The sequence below is a fragment of the Typha angustifolia genome, chromosome 1, assembly GCF_048772165.1.
Source record: "Typha angustifolia cultivar Huaian chromosome 1, ASM4877216v1, whole genome shotgun sequence".
Lineage (NCBI taxonomy): Eukaryota > Viridiplantae > Streptophyta > Magnoliopsida > Poales > Typhaceae > Typha > Typha angustifolia.
The window spans coordinates 11,442,781-11,467,138 of record NC_133239.1 but is presented as its reverse complement, the minus strand read 5'-3'; the positions used below and the strand labels follow the sequence as shown (position 1 = coordinate 11,467,138).

The following is a 24,358-nucleotide window of genomic DNA, read 5'->3' as shown; positions in this document are numbered from 1 at the left end:
TTCGGTAACCATGTTTTAGGAAAGCATGTATAGTATGTCAAAACTAGGTTAAATAATAATCCCAGCAATCAAAATAGGTATTACTTCAATTGTCAAAATAGGTTTAACATACGTACACATCGCATACACTGAGAATGAAAATATATATATTGCATACGTAGATAATGGTAATATATAGTGATAGGAACTATCTAAGGGGGTGGACTAGTGGAAGATGAAGCTGCGATTTGGCATGGGCAGTAGCTAGTAGTAGGGGCGAGAAGATCTAGGTGACGATGGCAACGGTGTGGATAGTAGAAAGATGGCACAAGAGTAGATGTTTTTACGATTAGAAGAAAAGAGAAGGAAAAAAGAGACCAAATCTTAGGGACTAAGAGGACCGGTAGACAGAGGAGAAAGAATGAGCATCGCCCTTGAGCGGGGAGGGTGTCTGGCTAGATGAAAGACGTAACAGAGAAGAGAGGATAAGAAAGAGGGGAGATAGAGATAGAAGCAAATTCAATAATCATTGATTCATCCATATGTAAGATATAAGCCACAAGAGTCTGTTCATATAGAATACAACAAAGAATTATGAGGTAACTAAAACAAACTATGAATTAATACTATCTATTAATTTTGTATCCATCTATCAAATTTAATCGTAGTTTCTCCTAAATAGAATCTGAATCTATTGAAAGTCATATTATGAAAAATATAGATCATGATATCATTGATCTAATCCATATAATTTTATATTTTATTTAGACATCATATGTAATATTTTGAAAAGCTTCATTGGCTGCCGCCTGTGCAACGCCCCGCTAACCTGGTATCTCTTATCTATGAATATCCCAACTCCTGCTGCTAGGTAAAATCATATTTTCTTAAGAGGTGCATTAATGCTACTTACGTTGAAACCCTGGCCCTACTAGAAGTCTTGAAAGTGATCAACACTGATTACTCTTCTAAGAAGGTACGGATCAGGATTCTTTATTGATTGTTCACGGTGTAAATAGGGAGGAGGATCAGGTTTGGTCCAAGGGTTCTGTGTTCTCTACACTGACAGATCCAATAACTTCCAAGCACATGGTCTAGCGGGGGTTATGCTTTTCAACATGAATCTTGTAAAATCTGGACTCACTCCCCCTTTTATGGGACCTGTAATCGATTTTATGAAATGAACTAAGCTGGTCTACGGATTGTTGCTAAAAAAAAAGTTTTCTTTCTATTACAATCTTTAAGTGTTATCAATTATTGACATACTTTGACAGTTGCTAGTTTCATATTTCCAATAATTTTGATGTGAATGCCAAGGATAATATTTGTGGGCTCTTTGGAAACGAGAAAAATGCTAAAAAAAGAAGAAGGAAAAGTTCTCACAGTGAGATCGGATCTAGTTGAAGGAGATATCTTTGTGCTGGCGCCTGGCGGATGAAGATCATAACGATTATTAATTAATTATTAAATCAATAGGAGCAAATTAGAATGCATTCATGTATAGCTGTCGCTGAGTGGAGTGGGTCTACGGAGACACATCGGTGTCAATGCGTCTGCTCAGGAAACAACAAGAGCCAAGAGGGTGGTCATCAGTCATCACGCCGCTGCCTCTACTCCCTCGGCTCGGTTGTACTTAGTTGCGGTGAGACACTTTTTCCGTGGTCCGTTCTATATAGTTCCGTCTTTGCATACCTATGCATAAATAACCCTGCTCTCCACGTGGTTATCTGTCTCGAAATTTGGTAGCTATAATTAACAAATGCGAAAAGAGAATACAAACAAACAAGCTTCCTCTCTCTATCAGGCAGAGGCAGGCACCAAAAAAAAACTGAGAATGAAGAAGACTACCTAATCTTTCTCTGCTCTCTTTTCTCTAGCTCCTGGATCTCCCTTGCCTTTCACCGTATTCTCCGTTCATCTGGTTTTAGGTTCTTCTGTTCATCTATAATTTCTCTTGCCTCTTTTAGCATCTGAAGAAGAAGAAGGAGTTGGGCAAAAAGAATTAAGACACGCAAACAGCTAAGCTCGCAGTAGGTTTTGGTAGGAATAGAGGGATAGGGGGGAATGGGAGAGAAAGGGGTGGCGGTGGTTGGTGGGGATGATGTTGGGGAAGGGATGCATTGCAGCGAGCACCCATACAGGAACAACCCCGGCGGAATATGTGCCTTCTGCCTTCAAGAGAAGCTGGGCAAGCTGGTCTCTTCCTCCAAGTCTAGCCCCTTCTTCCCCCTTCATCCGCCTCCTTCCTCCTCGCCATCCTCTCCGCACTCTTTCCGCTCCGACGCACCCATCCCCGGCCCAGCTCGTTCCGGTAATGGTGTCGCCAGCCGGAGCAAGATCCGCTTCCTCGGCGCCACCAGCAATCATCACAAGAAAAAGGCCACCGGCGGCAGCACGTTTTCAACCTCTAGTGTGACCTCTTCCTCGGCGAGCCTCTTATTGAAGAGGAGCAAATCGGTGGCGCCGAGGCCGCTCGGGGACGGCGGCATGGCGGATGCCGCTGCCTTCGATAGCCCCAGGAAGAAGAGCTTCTGGTCCTTCCTCTACCTTCCCTCTTCCTTTTCCGCCGCCACTTCTTCCTCCTCGGCCCACAACAATGGTTACGCCAGTACTAGAAGGAGGTCCATCTCGTCCTCCTCGGGCGGCCTGCCGGATCGAGACGTCAAGAATGAGCAGCAACAGTTGGAGGCAGCCGTAGCTTATAAGTTGGAGGCGAAGGCACCGAAGAGAGACCACGGAGGAGGAGCGGAGGCGGAAAGCCCGTCGTTCGGGAGGAAGGTGTCCAGATCAAGATCGGTGGGCTGCGGGAGCCGTAGCTTCTCGGGGGATTTTCTGGAGAGGCTGTCAACGGGATTTGGCGACTGCACCCTCAGGAGGGTGGAATCCCACCGGGAGGCGAAGCACAACAAGATCATCCTCCATTTGGATGACGAGCAGCAGCGGAGGGTGAAGTGCGCTGGATTCTTGGGAGGTTTTGGCATCACCACAGCCGATCTCGAAAGCAGCAGCACTAGGATCTCCAGTGCGACTTCCCACGTTCGGAGTAGCAATCGGGGATGGGGTTGGGCCTTCGCCAGCCCCATGAGAGCCTTCAGGCCCACGACATCTTCTTCTGCTAAAGCCATCACCGTCCCCACTTCCAAGGCCAACAGTATCTCTGCTGCCACCTCATCAATTCTGCCCCCCAGCAGCAACTGATTAGACGTCGTTAGCCCGATTGCATTATCACTTTCTATATATTCTTTTCTTCTTTACCTTTTACTGTGTGTTAAGAGGAGCAGGGGTTTTGGCTTAATTAGCTACTTTTGCTTTCTGGTAATTAATTTTTTATTACTCTGCTCTTTTATATCTAACTGATATCCTTCCTGATCCTGATCTCTAATTAATTTGTTGATGAGATGCTTGACGAAAATGGATGAAAGGGTTTCTTTCTTGTTGTTTGTTTCTACCACTCATCCGCTCAAGTAGGATTTTCTTGGTTGTCATTCTTCCAAAGAGTCAGTATGCGTGCTTATCGCATTGTGAATAAGGTATTATCTATGCATCATACATGTGAAGCTCACTGTTTCTATGCTATGGTTTTGGCAACCATTTTTGCAATTTAAGCATCGCAATTTGAGCAAACCCAACTAGTTCAACAATATGTCAAGGAGTCATAGATTTGGTTTAGGGTTTAGGAAGGCCATTTTCATGTTGGGTAAGAACGATTAATTTTATATCTCTACATTTTCGACGGTTTGTTATGTACTTTGTTATTTTTCTTTATGTTGTCATAGTTAGACTGCTTCTGAGTAAAAAAGAAGCTTGGATGAGCAGCCGCAGTGTCAAGCATCCTTTGCTCCTCTCCTTACTAATTGAAAAGATGGAGGAAGAATGTATAGCTGATAAGGATATGGTTTTTCTTCCGTTGAACTAAATAACAGATGAGAGGATTTGACAGCGAAGTAAGGTTGCCTGACTTAACTTGTGTTTCTATATAGAAATTAGGAAAAGGATGGTAGCTTGGGAACAGCTTCCAAAGATGGTAAAGTGTGGTTAAGCTAAACAACCGTCAATTGACTGATATGAGGGGTCCGGAAGAAATGATGTTTGCTGGGTAGAATAGATGAGAGCTTCTTGAGCTATATAGCATCATAAATATTACATGTATGCTGTTACCCATATTGGAGGTTCTTGAGGGACAATTGGATGTGGAAGGGAGCCATGGAGGATACCGGAGAGACCATGTGCGAGATAGAAGCTAGGTTGAATCCGGAAAGGAGGTTTTGTGACTGATGGTATTAGCTTGTCAGTTCATAATTCATTTGCCTTGCTTCAAATATATAACTTGCCCCTCTTTATCTTCTCCCAAAATTTGTGCTGTACTCTATATAAGTAACAGAAAGTCAGCTAAGTGTGGAAATACTCTATAAAAGTTGATAATAGTTACATCATTTCGCAGACCATATAAAGCCTCCTCTATTGGCTCTCGAGTCTTAACTAGGCGGTCCCATGTGCCTCCCTACCGAAGTTCTGTGTCATGTTACTGATGTCCATGCTTTGTAGAAGACTTGACTTGTGCCAATGTTGTTTTATCTTTGCCAAACCATATATAGAATATAGATGTACTGATTCTTGCTTATTTTTAGTAAATTCATTATTTTGCTAGTGGTTGCATTTTGATCTGTAAATTTATTGCTAATTCTTCATAGTTTGAATTATCAAGAATTCCAATCTTATGCTTCTCTAATTGTCTATACATTTGAGATACATGCTAAACATAATTGTGCTAATAACATTAGCATGGATTGGAGCATTTAGCATCTTTAGATTAATTGAATTATGAAATGAAGCCAAAATTTAAGCGCTGATGGGCAACTAGAGATCTGAGTAGCTGTGGATGTTATGTGCAATATGTGCTTACCTTATGTGGGCATGCCTCTTTATGCACAGAATGATGTCAGATGTGGAGTATGCCCAATTTGTAGAACATTCATACCTATGGCTGGAAATGGAGTGCGATTCCATCTCTACTGTAATGAAGAGATGGTCGTATAATCTCTGAAAAACAAGATGTCATGTTTCAAGGAGAGTAGAATCATGTTATGATTTATGACTGATAGTCAATGTATAAATTCTCTGTTTGATGTTGCACTGGAGAATAATCTTGTCTCTTTGATTTGCCACTGTATCCTTTAGCATTAGTAAGGAAATAATGTTGCAGATACTCAGTAACTCTTGCTTACATTTAACATTCTTCCTTCTTCAATAAATTCTTTAGTTTTACCTTGACATAAGAATACTGTGTCGGGTGATCCAGGTCTTGCTTTTCTTCTAGATAAGTAGAGAATGCTTTAGAACCTGTTTAGAATAAACTTCATGAGTTGTATTTCCTAAAATGGTTTAAATATTTTCTTAGCTTGACATCATCTTTCTATATTCTTTTTTCCTTTACTTTAAGAGAAAAAGAGTGCCTTGACAAAAGTGCAGATGGAGTTGGAGCCGAAGCAATGAAATCCAGGTTGTGTTTATTTCAAAATTTTGCCATGCAATTAACTGCCATTTCCAGTGTTCCTGAAGTTAAAGATTTGTTATTTAGGGAAACTTTTGCTGCTCAAGTTCATGACTTGCATCAACTCTTGGAGAGGACAATGAATGCAAAGCTGGTATACTTCTGCACACTCTTGCTAGAGCTGCTATAACAGTGCTTGAAAATAACTTTTTTTCTGTTCACTATTTTTGGTATTCAGAAACATGCTTTCTTTGCTACATATGTACATGCTGATGAAATAAAAAGACAAGCAAAATATTGCATGACTGGGGATCATATCTTCGTCTTTATTGTGCCAGTACCTTATGAATCTTATTATTAGATCCTGCATATATATGTTTCTTTTCTCAAGATTAGCTTCAGCTAGTCAAATTTGGCAGTATGTACAGAAGAGAATATGTGAGTGACTCCTCTATATATTCTCATATACTAAATGACCCTTACAACCTTGCTGAACTATTTAGGACAATGTTTAAAGTGCTTATGTTCAGCAACTTACAAATCAAATCAATATTTTTCTTGTATTTTAATCCAAAGTAAATCTGACCATAATGGTCCAAAGCACATGGAAATCTGAATGGAGATCAAAGTCTGAGTTTATTATAAGCCTAGTTTATTTATTTGACCGAACTAGTGTAAAGCTAATTACTTCAGTCCATTGTCCAAGTCTGAAGGCACATTGGCTTAAGGAAAGCAAACAACATGCAAGAGAGAAATAGAGAGCCTACCTGACTGTTGGGGAGATAATAAATTAATAATAATCCACCTGAATGTCGGAGATTAATGGAAGTAGGAAGAGGAAGAGGGGTAGGAGAAAGAAAAATGGTATGGCAGCGAAGATCTTTCTAAGGATAACAATTGTAAAGAGCTGTACGTTTATGATGACCACTGTGACCATTTAATACAGGTAAGCTAACAAATTTGACCCTGGAACTTTCATGGATCCAATTAATTATAATTGTCTTTGGTGGAAGGGCCCATAATCTTCTTTACACACCTTTCACTTCTGGTATCATTTAAACCTGAAAATTGAAGTTATAGTTGTTTGATATTTCACTTGTGTTTGTTAGTTACTTCGATTGAGAGAAATAACAGAAAATATGGTGTTTAGTCTGGGTATGTTGATGGAAAAACACAACTTTCCCAGGAAGCAAAAGCCAAAGCTAATCCCTCTTAACCCTTTATGGATGTTTTCCTTTATCTAATGTTTCTTAACATGCATAATGTCACTGATCATTTTAGACTCATATTAAATGTTTATTCTGTTGAGAGAGAAACTAATGCAGTGCTATTTTTATTTTTGGAAGTGTTTGCAGAGTTTTAGAATTTGGAAATTATTCAAGTTTTCTGATATTTTCTCTGCATTTCAATCTGTTTTCCAGCATTTGGAAGTCATGCTTTGTGGTATTCGTCATGAGCTTCTTGAGGGTGCTCAGTCACGCTTTCCTAATCTTGCATCATTGAAATTTCATATACTTGAAAGAAAGTCAGAAGCAGTTTAAGTGAGCATGGCCTTGACTGCAAAAAACGGCAAAGATTCTTCTGGTCTAAATGGCCTCAGACTTCTCATTAAGCAAGCATTGACAAATCTTAGAATATAGCAGAGTAATGTAACTGTTTTAGATACATTCCAGATATAGGGATCCCAAAGCAGCCAAACTCTTACCTCAAGGAAAGCGTAGATACATGTCAATATCTCATCTTTACCGGATAAAAATTCACCGTCACTCTTCTTGTCTAAGATAGATAAGGCCAACAGAAATGGATGTCCTTTTAAAGTTTGCAAACTGCTGCTGTTGCTAATTTTACATGGAATATCTGATCCGGTGGTTTCTAAACAAGCAATAGTATCCTTCTGCATGATTATCTTGTACAAAATTTTGTTGCTATAGAATCTTTTCCAATTTTTTTCCTTAATTTGCTTGCAGTTATTATATTATCTATTTGATCGACATTGGAGTAGACATGATGTGGAATGGCAATATCTACTGGATGATTTTTTTGCAGCCTTTGGACTAACTAGGCATTCAGGACTTGAATCCATAGTTTTCTTTCTACTGGGTGATAATACATTTGAGGCTCTGCCGGTAATATGTGCTTGCCCTTGTTTTCCTTCTGTTTGTTTGATTTTTGGGCATGATGCAATTATGCATGATGTTTTCTTCTGAGCATCAGTTATACCAGTATATATCAAGTATTTGTTAGAACATTAAGAGTAAGAACAGATGAACAGTTGAACTATTACGATTTCTTGCCCTGATTCCCTCGGATTTCTTATTCATATACTGTTCATTGTTGGTTTATGGTTTTCTTGTTGCTCTGTCTGCTAGTTTAATTGGTTAAAGGTTTATTAATCAATTTTGTCTTGCTTATTTTGGTTGCTCCCTGTTAAAAGAAACATCAACCTGAAAGTTGACCCAGAATGTCGGACCATTGAAATGAAAAACTCAATTCGTCTTTCTCATTTAACCTACTCTTCTATTCACTATGTTCTTGTGGTAGGTGCCTAATTGGGAACTATGTTGTGGTGATCAAGGAGCAAAGAATATATTCCTCTTTTTTTATTCCCGAATCCCAAGGACTGAAATACCACCAACAGTTCTACTAATATTGCAAGTATATACTATCTAGCGATTTTAAATTCTAGCCACTCTCAGTCTTTACTCTTTAGGGAGTTGCTCTCTTTCGGCAAATGGTCTAGGATATTATATTGTTTAAGAGTCAAAACATATGATCCTGCCATCACTTCTAGAATAACGGTGGAATGTTTTAATTTTTCATTAAAGAATAAGAGAGCTAATACTAGGTTTAATAACGAGTAATATGGTATTTGATGTGACATAAAATTAATATTAAAATATTAAAAAATAATAAATTTGTATTGGGAATCGGTGATGTTTTAAACTAAATAGTTTTGAGTATACATTAAAGTAGTAGTAGTAAATAATTTTTTTTCTAAAATAATAATATTTTTTATTGTAGCTGTGAACTTAAATATTTTATATACCCACAGTATGAAAAAATAATTATGTATTATAGCGTAATGCGAGGGTATAAGTTTATAATATATATAAAATAATCATGCACTAGAGGATGTAAAGAGACTCTATAGGGATAATGTGGAATTATAAACCTGCACTTTGTGTAAATAATTGTGCACTAAAGGACATAAAGAGACTTTGCTGGGCAGTACGAGATTATAAGCCTACACTATATAAAATAATCATATACTAAACAATATAAATAAGCACTAGAAATAATGTGGGGTTACAAGCCTGTGTTATGTTAAATAACTCTACACTGATGATATAAAGAGGCATTATAAAGTAATATAGGATTATAAGTCTGTACTCTGTATAAAATATTCATGTACTAAATAATATAAAGAGGTATTACGGGGCAATGAGGGCTTTATTTATGTAAAATAATTATGCATTAGAGGAAATAAAGAAGAGAAAATGAGAAAGAAAATATAAACTATAGTTGATATGACAGGTATTTAATAAGAGAAGAGATAATGTGGAAAGATAATCTTAATTGTAGGTGAGGTGATGTATAATTAAGTATTGTCTAATCTAAGAGTAGAATAGTAATTATAGGTTATTATTAAATTATCTTTTAAAAGTTGTATAGAATAAGATGCGAGAGAATAATGAATTACTATAATAAAATAAAATAAGTTGTTTAGTTAATAATAAAATTTATTTAGAATAAACATATTAGTAAATTGGAGCATAGTGTTATAAAAGTCTGTCCATGAATCGGCATGTCACCGTGTGTACAGTTGCAATTTCTTAGGTGCGACCTAGAAATGATAGCTGCGTTGGAGCCGCACAATTGATACATAAGTGGATAAGGTAACGTGGAAGACAAGCTACTTAGTGTACTGCTCATTTGGTTACGAAGTTTTTACCTTTCTGTTTTGGACAATCCTATATAAGTCTTAGTTTTTGTGTTTTCATATTCGTATTTACAGAGTTGTTTCTTTCTATCTCAGAATTTGGGTCCTCCTCCCTCACTTCTCTTTTTTCTGCTGCTCAGAAGGTGTTCATGGTTAACCTAGAGGCAACCAAGATCTGCAGCCCAATTGACTAAAAAGCGTGTGGGTGTGATAGTGGCCATGGGGTTTCGTTTCTTGGTACCTGGCGAATGGCGGGTGACACAAGCCCATGGCAGATCCCAAAATTCTAAACAACCTAGAAGCATATTTTTTTTGTGTTTTCTGAAAGCATCAAAATCTAAATTGTATTTTGTTAATTGTAACTACCAACCCTTTTTCATTAAACCCAATCTAGATCTAAGATTAATATAACATGGTTTCCCTAGAACAATATAACCAAACATCCCTACTTTTTTCCACATTCTCAATAAAATAGGTGATTACTGATTAGTGACCTGTACGCTTAGCCCATGGGCTTGCTAATACAATGGGATTACTAGCCACTCACCATCTAATCCCGTCCACTTTTAGGGTTACACTCTACGGGGCAATGGAGATGCGATCCAGTCCTTTGTTTGGATATCCCAACGTAGGGGTGGACTATCCGCATGCAATGACATTAATGCCCCTCTATATTAGAGTCAAAATCTTTTATAAGAGAGCACAAATGTAAGTAATCGAGTTTAATATAGTGAACCAAGAATTCCATGACACTTATTTGAAGAAACGTCTTGTATAATACTAGCACAAGAGTCCATGCTGAAATGATGAACAAATTCACACTATTCAGAAAACTACAGTCGGTACAAGTCTGAGTTCCTCTCGAGCCTCGACCAAACATCAGAATTTCAACAAGCTGAGCTAGACCTAATATGAAATAGCAGACATATATGAATTATGGTATTTTAGGAGACCATCATCTCATTCCAAACTTAGGTCATAGTCTCTTTGAGGTTGGATCTGGTTACTTTTAGTCAACTGTGCATGTAATAGCGCTGTTTGGTGCACAATCCAGTATATCCACATTAGTTCTTGTAAATATATAATTCTTTGACGGCCTTATAGTTCATTTTTTTGCCGGATGATCTTGCCCTTAAATTGTATATTGTAGTGGGATGTATAGGCAAATTTTGTTCATACATTTGTTCAAATGTACTTCATTTTATTAACAGGAACTCTGCTATTTTCAGGTATATGCTACAATAATGGGTATATGTTACGATTGCGAGTATCATAGGATGTTTGTTTTAATATCAAATATGATTAGGATTAACCTGCATATTTTGGTTCTTTATTATAGCAGGAAGCCAGTCGTCTTCTTGCAGAGATTGTTGGCCCAGAAAGACATCCAAAGATAGCACAACTTCTATTGAATGTCAGTGCCCTGATGTGGCACTGACCACCATGCGAGATGACTTCTCTTCTGCAGATATTGAGCTGTGTGTGTCAGAATTTATTGTGGCCTCCTAACAGAAGCATTTAAATATCATTGGATGCACTGCTTCGGAGTTAAAGAAAAGAAATCAAAGCATGTAGCACCAGCTGACGTTGAAAAATCTGATTATTGGATATATCATGTTGAAGCCTTGGTGACTGATATTTGTTACCTCTGTATTCGGAATAACCTGCAATAGAATGCTTTGGATTGGGTTGCCTTGGAATTCTGATGAAGAGAAGTACCTCCCCTTGTGTCCTTTTGACAATGGACGTCAAAACCCATCAACAATATATAGCTTGTGGTGTTCTTTTCCCATGAAACTTTTGAAGGTTTTTAACATTTGTATTTCTTTCTTGATTTATCTAGGTATTTGGAACAATATAAACCTGGAACATTACATTATTTATAGTTCCAATGCGAACTTTCGGAGGTAATCTCTATTTCTTGAAATGAGATTAGGACGATTTGTAGTGTGTAGATGTTTTATTACTTGGTGGGTTATTTACTTTTTGTTCATTTCAAAACAAGGATGAGAACTAAATATTATCTCACCTTATTATTGATGTTAACTGAACCCTAAGAAGTTTGACCCTAATCTTCTTTTTCTCCTATTAAACATCGAAGCATGAAATGAAGAAAGAATATAAGTTCCACCGCTATAAGGAAGATGGGGGTTCAATTTTGTAGCAGAAGACGAGCCATAAGATTCTTTGGTTGTCAAGGACATTAATCTTAGTCTAGTTGGCTTTTATTGGCGGGTAACCAGACTAAATTTTCGAGAGAGGATGATCTTAGTTCTTGTGAAGCATCCGTTCTTTTCTTTCCCCCCCCCCCCCCCCCCTGCCTCTGTCTGCTTTGATGAGTAAAGTTGGTTCCTGTAAGAATGTTTTATTAACTCAAATGGTGAACAGGTGGGTAGGTAGCTAGGATGTGTAAATTTTGTTCAAGTGGAGGTGATGTTCCGGACCTGCTGTAGGGAGAGATAATCCATTGATGCTATAGACATTAACTACCCTAAGACTGTCACTGCAAACCCACATGAGTTTCCTTGGCTGAAGCAACTAACTCCTTGAGGCCGCATAAAAGAGCAAGAGCTTCTTCACCCATCAAAGACTCTCACGGTGCTCCAAAAAGATTGATTTGCCAAGAAGAAGGTTGTCAAGATGAGAACAAACGAAGATGCCAACACCATGAGATAAACCATCATGCTCAGAAAAATCCACCTGCCAAATTAAGCCACCTTCAGGCTTCAGTGCACTCAGAAGGACTAAATGGATCTAATGCACATGATGATGACTAAGAGGGCTGACTAAGAATGCTCGTGTCGCTAATGGTCAAAGATGAAGCCATACGAATCATACCTGACATGTAAGGATCTCTCACCTAAAAATCCAAGCATTACAGACTTCTCAAGCGACCACACAAGATGGAGAATACAAGATCATAAAATTTCTAGTCCAACTCAACACCAACATATAATATTCACCTTTCCAGCATAAGATAAGGAAATGCCACCCTAAAACCAAGAAGACTAACAAACCACACCGGCCCTAGCAAAGTGGCAACCAAATAACAAACAGATGATGAAATATTTTAGGCTCAAAAGAGCAGATAGGGCAGCAGCTGTCCAGATGAGGAAGGCGATGTGATGGATTCTAGAGTTGACCGAGATGGCATCCGAGAGACATTTCCAAAAATAATATCTTAACTCTAGAAATGGAACCTTTGTTGCCCCCACCATTTTCCATAATTTTAGTCATTTGAGGAAGAACTCGAACAGTCATCATTGGTTAGGATAGAAAGTACAAACTTGAGGGAGAACTCACCCAATGTTAGACAGAGACCAGATTAAGCGATCTTGCCTAGTCGAGGAGGCCGAATTGATCTGGATATTTAAAATGGACAGAGTATTTATTTCATTCTCTGTTAGAGATTAGATCATTAATTCTTGAGATATAAAAAGGCAGAGAGATGTTCAATAGACCAAAAGTAGGAAACCAAGGATTCAAACTCACAGAGATAGAGAATCCGCTTCCCACAGGCCATCTTGAGCCACCCACAAAGGAATCTGCGGGATCGACACCCACACCCACGATGAGTTTTGACCTGCCAAAATGATGAGTTAGGATAATATCTTAGCTTAGCTTAAGGGAAGAGCCCAGAAGCTAGTGTTGTGCTTCAAAAGACGCCATTTAAACTTAGTCAGGCTACGATTAGTCACCTAAGGAGATTTAATGCTGAGTTCACCATTACATTTGGGTCTACATAGAGATTTTCAAGCTTTAAGATAGATATGTTTCCCGCCTTGCTGAAAACCCCACCAAAAATCCCACATGAGACGGTTCAGATTTGAGAGAAGCAATTTATGGAAGAGTACAACTGATATGAAATAAACTAAAGTTGCACTCAGAATAGTCAGGTTGAGTCTGCTGGCGTGGGAGAGAAACTTAGACTTCCACCCAAGAGTTACTTTGAACTTTCTTGGCAACAAATTTGAAAGCAGCGACCATCGATCGGGGTGAATAGAGAGTTCCTCGGTTATTAGTCTTCATCAGTTAAAGCCTTCACCTTGAGGGTGGAAAATTCTTTCATTCATTGAGCGGAGATAGTGCATTTGCTGAAATGGATAGCACTCTTCTCATAATTTATAGCTTGGCTCCAAAACCATGCAGTAAGCTTTAATAACCTGCTTAGGCTTGGAGGCTTCACCAACACAAGCTTATCCAAATAGTAACAGGTCATCTGTATATATAATATGCAAAATAGGAGGGACTCCTCTTCCGAGTTTGATGCCTTTATACCTATGCAGTTTGAGATCTTCACGAAGGAGAAGAGAGAAGAAGTTTGAGCTCAGGATAAAGAGGTAATGCGAGAATGGGCAACCTTGCCTAAGACTCCAAGAGGGCACAAAGAAATTATTTGTTAGAGAAGTAGTAGCGGGGATAAACTTAAATAATTGATTGGGGAAATCAAAAAGTTGAAGCAATCCATAATGAAGCTCTCTATTTGATTCTATCAAATATTTTGGATAAATTAGCTTTTAACAAGAAAGAGTCAAGAAGACTGGGTGTGTTCTTAAGGTAGCTAACCGGCTTTTACACCAAGAGATTATTATCAAGGACCTAGTGACTAGAGATGGAGGCAATTTATGACTTGGTAATAGTATTGTCAAGGAACAGCTTGATCTAGGAGGCAAAGAGGTTAGATATAAGCTTATAGAGGGTATTGCATAAGCTAATCAATCGAAAGTCACAGACAGTGAAGGGAGCTTCCTTTTTTGGAGTAAGAATGATGCAGGTTTGGTTAAGATCAAAGTTCAATATGCCACTAGAAAAGAATAGGGTCACCTCAACACGTATAGCATTCTGCATGGTAGGCCAAAATTATTAAAAGAAGATTGCATTCATCTCGTCTGGGCCAAGAGATTTGTTGGGGTGATTCTCTTGACAATGAAGATTGTCACATGCTTAGATATAAAGCATACTTCGGAGCAACATTAGATTTCAGCACCACAGCAAGGCATTTAATAGAGGGGATAAGAGGAGCTTAGCATTTGACATGTCAGCCTGGCCACAAGTCGATGGGGGTTGAGAGTGATAGATCTCACTGTCTGGAATGGCTGGAGTAGATGGAGAGTGAACTACTATGGAAAGGGAAGACCCTCTCAGTCGCAGTCTCCTATCGGTGGACTACTCCAGCGAGGTGCCCAAGTAGTAAAAATGAGGCTTTAGAACTTAGAAGGCATTCTATATTCAGGTGGAGGTGGCAATGATAATCTTGCACAATTAATCTTAACTACCAACTTCCCCTCGATGGAGAATTTAGCAAATTTGTGCCCCTCTATACCACAGAAGGAGCAAGTCCTTGAAAGACGTTTGAACTTCATCGAGATCTCTTTAATGATTTCATTGATAAGAAAACTAGAAGGGAAACAATCAACGGTTTAGAGATGTCGAATCTTAACTATTTGGATGTGTCATGAGCGTCTAAGAAAGCCGACTCACCTACTCTGAAGGCGAGTTGAAGCGTCATGCAATGAGAGAGATATTTGAGCAATAAACGACATAATTGAACCAAAAAACCGTAGAAGTTGAAACACTACTCGCCTGCCGAGGCACTTGGGAGGAACAGGGCTAACACAAACAAATCTCAGTTGCCTGACTATGAGCCACTAAACTAGACTCCATCTGAAATGAGAGAACAAAATATGAGATAGTTAGCTTCGGTGGACTCAAGCTTCCAAACTCCAAGCCTTGGTGAGTGTTGTCTTAAGGTCACCAATGTTGAAGGGTTTGTCCATGACGAGATGGCGCACAAGATAGTGAATGGGGGGGTTCTGTTTGGGACAATGTGGTCATTAAGGAGGGGAATAATCATTAAGGGAGGCCGAGAGCCATGGGAGGGATCTCCAAAGGAGGGGAAAGAGGTGAGGGAGTGAGGTCCGCCGATGAAAAAGAGATTTGGGGAGATACGTGTAGGTGGGTGAATCTATCCATATATCATACGACTCCCATTTTCACTATATGATAGTACTTTTAATCCTCTATGTGTTTTTCATTATTTTAAATTTTAAAAGTCAAATAAAATGAAGTTTATTTCTAAGAACTATCTCAATTCCTCAAATAAAACTTTTGATATGAACTCTGGATGAGATTATTAAAATAAATGTGGATGGTGTTTTTGAAGCCAGAAGCCAAAGGGATGGGGTTGGGTCGGATAGCCAGAGATCACCTGGGTTCTCTGATGTTTACTAGTGCGCAAACCTTGGGCTGTTAACTCATTGCTTAAAGCTGAGGCGTTGGCCCTAGTATATGCTATGGATTTTGCTGCTTGTAGACAGCTTGATGATTCAATCTTGAGGGTGAATCTAAGTTAGTCATCACTACAATCAATCAGACTGAAGAAATTCCTTGTGAATTAGTCAGCGTAGAAAACTGATATCTTTTTTAATTTTATGTTTTTGTGCATATCTATAGCATATCTATAGGAATTCTAATCATACTGCTGATTTTACTTGAAAAATATAGATGTGATTAGTATTTTACTTTTGGTTGAGTAAAATGTTTAATAGTTTTGTATTCTAGTTAGAGTATCAGCGAAGTACACTGCTTTTGATATTAAATTTAATATATAATATATTTTAGTAAATAAAATTTAAAAGTAGTCTATTCCGGTCAAAAACACCTACTGTCTCGTAGAAATTCTAAAATAGAAAAAAAAAAAAGGGTTCAGTGAAATCGGATCTAGTTGAAGATCTAGAAATCAGGCGGGAGAAGGTTACAACGATTATTAATTATTAACTCCTAAAAATATGGAAGAATTAGACTGCATTCGTGTATAGGTATCGGTCAGCGAGTGTACGAAGAAGAGACATCGGTGTAAAATGTTAATACATATCTGCTGGGAAAGAAACAATAGAAGAGTGCACATACACACCGACTGCAATCACGTATAGCTATCGCTGAGTGGGTCTACGAAGAGGCATCCTCCGTGACAAATGTCAATGCATCTGCTGGGTCTGGGAAACAACAAGAGGGGTGAACAAACACGCCCCTCCGCTCGGTTGTACTTTAAGTTAGGGTGAGACATTTTTCCATGGTCCATTGCATTCCATACGGTTCTTGCATACCTAATGTACATAAATGACCCTGCTCTCCACGTGGTTATCTGTCTCGAACTTTGCTAGCTACAATTAACAAATGCGAAAAGAGAATACAAACAAACAAGCTTCCTCTGACCTCTCTCTATCAGGCACACACAAGGACTGAGAAGAAGACTACCTATCCGTCTCTGCTCTCTTTTCTCTAGCTCCTGGATCTCCCTTGCGTTTCACCGAGTTCTCCGTTCATCTCTGGTTTGGTTCTTTTGTTCATCTATAATTTCTCTTGCCTCTTCTAGGATCTGAAGAAGAAGAAGAAGGAGGAGGAGTTAGGCAAAAAAAAATTAAGACACACAAACAGCATAGCGAGGTAGGAATAGAGGGATAGGGGGGAAATGGGAGAGAAAGGGGTGGCGGTGATTGGTGGGGACGATGTTGGGGAAGGGATGCATTGCAGCGAGCACCCATACAGGAACAACCCCGGCGGAATATGTGCCTCCTGTCTTCAAGAGAAGCTGGGCAAGCTGGTCTCTTCCTCCAAGTCCAGCCCCTTCTTCCCCCTTCATCCGCCTCCTTCCTCCTCGCCATCCTCTCCGCACTCTTTCCGCTCCGACGCACCCATCCCCGGTCCAGCTCGTTCCGGTAATGGTGTCGCCAGCCGGAGCAAGATCCGCTTCCTCGGCGCCACCAGCAGCCATCACAATAAAAAGGCCACCACCGGCAGCACGCTTTCAACCTCTAGTGTGACCTCTTCCTCGGCGAGCCTCTTATTGAAGAGGAGCAAATCGGTGGCGCCGAGGCCGCTCGGGGACGGCGGCATGGCGGATGCCGCTGCCTTCGATAGCCCCAGGAAGAAGAGCTTCTGGTCCTTCCTCTACCTTTCCTCTTCCTTTTCCGCCGCCACTTCTTCCTCCTCAGCGCACAACAATGGCAACGCCAGCACTAGAAGGAGGTCCATCTCGTCCTCCTCGGGCGGCCTGCCGGATCGAGACGTCAAGAATGAGCAGCAACAGTTGGAGGCAGCCGTAGCTTATAAGTTGGAGGCAAAGACACCGAAGAGAGACCACGGAGGAGGAGCGGAGGCGGAAAGCCCGTCGTTTGGGAGGAAGGTGTCCAGATCAAGATCGGTGGGTTGCGGGAGCCGGAGCTTCTCGGGGGATTTTCTGGAGAGGCTGTCAACGGGATTTGGCGACTGCACCCTCAGGAGGGTGGAATCCCACCGGGAGGCGAAGCACAACAAGATCATCCTCCATTTGGATGACGAGCAGCAGCGGAGGGTGAAGTGCGCTGGATTCTTGGGAGGTTTTGGCATCACCACAGCCGATCTCGAAAGCAGCAGCACTAGGATCTCCAGTGCGACTTCCCACGTTCGGAGTAGCAATCGGGGATGGGGTTGGGCCTTCGCCAGCCCCATGAGAGCCTTCAGGCCCACGACATCCTCTTCTGCTAAAGCCATCACCGTCCCCACTTCCAAGACCAACAGTATCTCTGCTGCCACCTCATCAACTCTGCCTTCCAGCAGCAACTGATTAGACGTCGATCCTTCCTTGCTACCTGTTCGTTAGCCCGATTGCATTATCACTTTCTATATATTCTTTTCTTCTTTACCTTTTACTGTGTGTTAAGAGGAGCAGGGGTTTTGGCTTAATTAGCTCCTTTTCCTTTCTGGTAATTAATTTGTTGTTACTCTGCTCTTTTATATCTACTGATATCCTTCCTGATCCTGATCTCTAATTAATTTGTTGATGAGATGCTTGACGAAAATGGGTGAAAGGGTTTCTTTCTTGTTGTTTGTTTCTACCGTTCATCCGCTCAAGTAGGGTTTTCTTGGTTGTCATTTTCTCAAAGAGTCAGGATGCTTGCTTATCGCATTGTGAATAAGGTATTATCTATGCATCATGCTTGAAGGTCAGTGTTTCCATGCTATGGTTTTGGCAATCATTTTTTGTAATTTAAGCGTCGCAATTTAACCAAACCAACTAGTTCAGCAATATGCCAAAGAGTCGTAGATTTAGTTTTTTAGGGTTTAGGAATGGAGGAAGAACAGAAATTTTTTTATTCTAGTTGGATTAGGCCATATTCATGTTGGGTAAGAAAGATTATCTTTTATATTTCTACATTTTCTACCGTGTGTTATGTACTTCGTTATTTTTCTTTATGCTGTCATAGTTACACTGCTTCTGGATAAAAGTGAATTGAAGTTCTAACAAATTTGACGAAGGAACATTCATGGGTTTGGCTAATTGTAATGTTTTTTGGTGAAGGGCCCATAATTTTTTTTTACGCACCTTCCACTTCATGGTTTCATTTAAACCTGAAAATTGAAGTTCTAGTTGTTCGATCTTTTGCTTCTGGGTTTGTTAATTACTTCATTTTCATTGATTGTGAGGAATAACAGAAGATATGGTGTTTGGTCAGGTGTGTTGATGGAGAAATACAATTTCTCAGAAAAAGGTTAATCCCTTTAACCCTTCATGGATATTTTCCTTTATCTAATTTTTCTTAACATGCATAATGTCACTAATCACTTTATACTCATATCAAATGTTTATTCTGCTGATACAGAAACTAATATAGTGATATTTTATTTTTGGAAGTGTTTGCAGAGTTTTAGTATTTGGAAATTAGTCAAGTATTCTGATAATTCTCATGATGTATTCTGCATTTTCAATCTGTTTCTACTGCATTTGAAAGTCATGCTTTGTTGTATTTGTCATCAGTTATGTGGAGGTTTACAATCATGCTTTCCTAATCTTGCATAATTGAACTTGCATATACTTGAAAGAAAGTCAGAAGCTGTAAAGCAAGCATGGTCTGACTATTCAAAAAGTTATGAAGATTCTTTTGACTCAAATGATCCCAGACATTTCATTGAGCACCATTGGCAAATTTTAAAATAGAGCAAAGTAATGTTGAAGGAAGAGTAAACCAGTGTTTTGAAAAGCGGTAATGGCGGCCGCTAGCCGCCCTACAAAGTAGCAATGCGGCTTGCCCGCATTAGTGCTCGAAGCGGGCCACTTTGGTACCCAGCGGCCTGTTAGACACGGGTCGGGTTTCGGCAAACTTTAAAAAGAATGATATCGATCTCCTCAATCTTCTCTCTCACTTGATCTTCCTTTTTTGCCCTAAGTAGTAGCTGCAACACGAGCTCATCTGCATCCCTTACCCTTCTCGCTCTTCCACTGCGGCTTTCTCTCTCTCTCTCCGGCGACGAGATGCTGAGCTATCTCTCACTCTCTCTACTCTCTTTTTCAAGCTTTTTTCTATGTTTCCAATTTTACCCCTACTATAAATAAATGCATTTGAAGTAGTACTAAAGGGTAGTATGGGGATCTTTCAATTTTCTAGTTTTTTTAGAATCTCAATGATTGTTAAATGAGACAAAAGGAAATCGTTATGATTCTATTTTAGCTACTTATAATTTTAGTATTAATATTTAGCTATATTATAATATATTATATATCATAGATAATTATTTTAAATTTTTTATATATTGAAATACTTCACCCTGCCAAGGTGTTAGGAAGTGGAGTGACTGTCCGTAATCCACGACCGCCTTTCAATACACCGGAGTAGATGATGTTGATATCTCACCTTTACAGGATGAAAATTCACAATCACTCTTCTTGTCTAAAGATACATGAGGGCAACAGAAATGGATATCCTCAAAATTTGCGAGCTGTTGCTGATGTGCTTTACTTACGTGGTCTGATATGGTGGTTTCTAAACAAGCAACAGTACCCTTCAGCATAATTATCTTGTACAAATTTTGTTGCCTATAGATTTTTCCAAATGTTCCCTTAATTTGCCTTCAATTGCTATACTATCTATTTGATCGACTTTGGAGTAGACCGGATGTGGAAAGGCAATATCTAATCGATGATTTTTCTGCAACCTTTGGACTAACTAGGCATTGGGTACTTGAATCTACTGGATGGTCATATATCTGAGGCTCCACAGATAATATTTACTTGCACTTGTTTTTCCTACTGTTTGTTTGATTTAACATGATGCAATTGTACATGATGTTATCATCTGTCCATCATTTATACCACTATATATTAAGAGGGAGTGGCAATATCTAATCGATGATTTTTCTGCAACCTTTGGACTAACTAGGCATTGGGTACTTGAATATACTGGATGGTCATATATCTGAGGCTCCACGGGTAATATATACTTGCTCTTGTTTTCCTACTGTTTGTTTGATTTATGGACATGATGCAATTGTACTTGATGTTATCATCTGCGCATCATTTATGCCACTATATTTTAAGAGCTTGTTGGAACATTAGAGTAAGAACTAATGAACAGTTGTAGAACAATTATGAATTTTTTCTACAGTGTTTTCTTCTGCTGATTCATTCCTTACTCATCCATGTACTTTTTGTAGCTGGTTTGTGGTCTTCTTGTTGCTGTCTGCTAGTTTAATTGGTTGGAATTTTATTAAACAAAAATTTGTTGTTTGTTTCTATGGCTCTCTGTTTAGAAAGAAACATTGACCTGACAGTTGATCCAGAATGCTGGAACATTTAAATGGAAAACTAGACTTTGTCAAACCTGACTAAAAATACAATGGAAAAGCAGAAAACTAGGCTTTGTCAAACATGCTAGAATGAAAATACTACTCACTCATCGAACATACTCTTCTATGCACTATGTTCTTGAGAGAAGTATGTTGCTGTGATCATGGAAGAGCAAAGAATAGTCATTTTTTTCCCAAATCCCAAAGACTTAAATTTTAATTACTCTAGAATCAACTTTGATGTGCTTGGTTCGTTCATGAAATATAGGATAATTTGTAATTTGTATAGCACTCCTCTTATCATAACAAAGAGCGATAGGCATAGGGCTTAACCAATAAAATACGAACACGAACACGAGACGATACAAATATGGTGACACAACAAATCTTGAAAAATAGGACACGGACACAACATAAGACATGACAGAATGAAATTGTAAGTAAATAAAATATATATAGTTTATTGATAAATCTAAAACAAAAGTTTGTAGTCAGAAGTATTCATGAGAAGTATTCATAAGAATTTAGAGATAATAAGAGATTGAAAGATAATCAGAAGTGTACAAATTCTAAAATGCCATAAGAATTATCAATACAAGCCATAAAATATTTCTAAGTAACTGAGTACCATAGAAGTTTAAAAGCTAACGATCTTTACAAAGTAAGGAGGCAACATAAGGTAGGTCATTCATCTTCATAGTTTTCAAATCCGATTCATTAATTAAGAGATGGACAAACTCTAATATTTTTGCACCGTCAAAAGAATCATAAGAATCTCTCCTGATGTCCCGCATCTTGTTCTCCTCTTTTACATAATTTGAAGACCTTCTTGACAGAGGGCGATTATTAATTTGCACATATACGAAATCTTCAATTCTCTGTGAAGTTATTTTATTCCTTTTAATTGAATGGATAAAAGAATCAGTTCTCCAAGTTCTCTCACAACTTGAAGAAGAGTAAGGTTGCCTAATTAACTTAAGTACTAAATTCTAAAGAATTGAAGCAGAAACACTATGAGCAATGATACGAATCGAGTCAGATTAAATCATATCATGAGGATATTGGACTCCGATGGATTGAGCATATTTATCTTTTAAATGATTCCTGCTTATGTAAGCCATTAATACAAGTTCAATTAAGTCATATAAGCCTATAAGGTAAGTCTTAGTTCGAGTCGTATAATCTTTTAAGGCTAAGTTCGAGTAGGACTCATTGTATTTGACCTCTATATAATAGTGACTGAATTTTTTTGTTTATTAATCCAAGTATCAAAGTATTGAGAAATTATTTTAGTCTTGAGTTTATTTTAAGAGTAAGAGTAAGATAATCTAGGGGTAGAAGTAAGTTAATCATAGTCATTTATTTTCCTAGGAGTAGATCTAAGTTAGAAACCTTAATTCTATCTCCAATCCATAACTACCATTACCTTTAGCAGCCATTCTATCCTACGGCCATCCACCACCATCCTTGGCATTGTGCCACCCTCCGACGACTGCCGCAATATTGGATATTTACCATTCTATCCCGTTCTGACCTTACTCCACTATTTTAATTATATCTTTTTATTCAAACATCCGATTGACGTGAAACTAGAGCCATTAGCTACCTTAAAAGGATATATTGTAGTGGATGTATAGACAAGTTTTGTTAATACTGTTATTTAAATCTTTCATTTTATTAACAGTAACTTTGCTATATATTTCTAGGTATATGCCATAACAAGGGGTATGATTTACTAATGCAAGTATTTTAGGATCTTTGTTTTAAATTCCAGTGCTGATTAGGATTAACCTGCATATTTTAGTTATTTTATACAGCAGGAAACAGCCATCTTCCATAGTTTGCCGACCCAAAAATACATCCAAAGATAGCACAAATTCTATTGGAACGTCATTGCCCTGATGTGGCACTGACCATTCTGCGGTGCACCAGGCGAGATGACTTCTTCTCTAGTGCAAATATTTAGCATGATAACTCACAGTTTCCTTCTCTTGGTGAGGCAGTTACTGCTGTGCTGTGCATGTTAGAATAAATTGTGGGCTCCTAACAGAAGCATTTAAATATCATAGGATGCACGGCATTCTAGAATTAAAGAAGAGAAATCAAAGCATATAGCACTACCCGACATTGAGAAATCTGATTCTTGGATATACGTATTGAAGTCTTAGTGACTGAAATACGTTACCTCTGTATGCGGAGAAACCTGGTAGATAGAAGGGTGTCTTTTTGACCATGCACATCAAAGCCATCAACAGTATATGGTAATCTTCTTGTGTTTTTAGGTAACTTTTGAATGTTTTCACATTTACATTTCTTCATGTTTTCTCTAGGTATTTGGAGCAATATAAACCTGGAAAATTACATTATAGCTCCAATGTGGACTTTTGGAGGTAATCTCTATTTCTTGAAATGAGATTAGGACAATTTGTAGTATGTTGATGTTTGAAAACTTTATGAACTTATTTGCTTTTTGTTCACTTCAAAACAAGGATGAAAATGAAATATTATCCCACCTATTATTGCTGTCAACTGAGATAAGGAAAATCTGTCCGAAGAAGTTTAACCCTAATATTCTTTTTCCATGTTGAGATTCTCCTATTAAACATCGAAGCATGAAAGTTGGAGATCAGATGAGAGTCAAGTGAGGATGAAGTAAAGAAGACTACAAGTTCGACCACCATAAGGAAGATGGGGTTCAGTTTGGTAGCAGAAGATAATATACATTTTCCAGAAGATGACATTCTCAATCATGATAAGATTCTTTGGTTATTAAGGATATTGTTCTTAGTATAGATGGTTTTTATTGTCGGGCAGTCGGGTTAAATTGTCAAGAGAGGATGATTTTTAGTTCCTTAGCAAAGCATCTGTTCTTTTCTTCTTTTCGCTTCACTTTCTTTTCTGCTTTGATGAGCAAAGCCAGTTCCTGTATGGATGTTTTATTAACTCAAATGGTGAACAGGCAGCTGGGATGTGTAAATTTTGTTCTAAGTGGAGGTGATATTCCAAACCTGCTGTATACATAGGCTAACTAGCAATTCTTCTTGTACGGTTTCTGTGTAGCAAAGTCAAGACTTTTTCTATGTAATATTACTTAAACAGTGGGTTCGAATTATTTAGCTTCTATTCACATGTGGAATAGAAATAGTTTTCTTTCAATAAAGTCTTTTAAACAGCAACTTAGGTTTTTCTGATATATTAATTTATTATTTTTTCTTATCTTATTTTAGACAATTTAAAAGTAATTTAATAATAACTTGTAATTATTATTTTTGTTTTTAGATTAAATACCATTTAATTATATATCATTTTAATTACGGTTGAGATTTTTTTTCTCATCTCTTTCTTAT

The 24,358-nt window shown here is 38.4% G+C and overlaps 2 protein-coding genes across 32 annotated transcripts; both read left to right on the top strand.

Moving 5' to 3' along the window:
- The first annotated feature begins 1,715 nt into the window (after window positions 1-1,715).
- Window positions 1,716-11,181, top strand: LOC140766712 (uncharacterized). Of its 7 annotated transcripts, none has more exons than XM_073106311.1 (5): window positions 1,716-3,294; window positions 5,420-5,624; window positions 6,892-7,356; window positions 7,438-7,596; window positions 10,753-11,181. In XM_073106311.1, exon 1 carries the CDS (start codon window positions 2,044-2,046, stop codon window positions 3,175-3,177), a length of 1,134 nt encoding a protein of 377 aa, XP_072962412.1. In that variant the 5' UTR covers window positions 1,716-2,043; the 3' UTR covers window positions 3,178-3,294; window positions 5,420-5,624; window positions 6,892-7,356; window positions 7,438-7,596; window positions 10,753-11,181. The 7 variants fall into 7 exon arrangements, with proteins under 7 accessions (XP_072962412.1, XP_072962419.1, XP_072962405.1 ...); XM_073106318.1 differs by lacking the exon at window positions 10,753-11,181 and adding an exon at window positions 10,640-10,658; XM_073106304.1 differs by lacking the exon at window positions 10,753-11,181 and adding an exon at window positions 9,551-9,778.
- Window positions 11,182-16,512: 5,331 nt separating this feature from the next.
- LOC140762169 (uncharacterized) lies at window positions 16,513-24,027 on the top strand. 25 transcript variants are annotated; one of them, XM_073099897.1, is made up of 6 exons: window positions 16,513-18,575; window positions 18,905-18,940; window positions 20,606-20,655; window positions 22,829-22,943; window positions 23,081-23,272; window positions 23,342-24,027. In XM_073099897.1, the coding sequence occupies exon 1, from the start codon at window positions 16,882-16,884 to the stop codon at window positions 18,013-18,015; it is 1,134 nt and encodes a 377-aa protein (XP_072955998.1). In that variant the 5' UTR covers window positions 16,513-16,881; the 3' UTR covers window positions 18,016-18,575; window positions 18,905-18,940; window positions 20,606-20,655; window positions 22,829-22,943; window positions 23,081-23,272; window positions 23,342-24,027. The 25 variants fall into 25 exon arrangements, with proteins under 25 accessions (XP_072955998.1, XP_072955952.1, XP_072955990.1 ...); XM_073099851.1 differs by having other exon boundaries at window positions 22,829-23,005; XM_073099889.1 differs by having other exon boundaries at window positions 22,829-23,272; window positions 23,342-23,401; window positions 23,601-24,027.
- The last annotated feature ends 331 nt before the right edge of the window (window positions 24,028-24,358 follow it).

Bases quoted from the DNA above. Each gene is read 5' to 3' on its own strand.
- LOC140766712 (XM_073106311.1), top strand. From the start codon at position 2,044: ATGGGAGAGAAAGGGGTGGCGGTGGTTGGTGGGGATGATGTTGGGGAA.
- LOC140762169 (XM_073099981.1), top strand. From the start codon at position 16,882: ATGGGAGAGAAAGGGGTGGCGGTGATTGGTGGGGACGATGTTGGGGAA.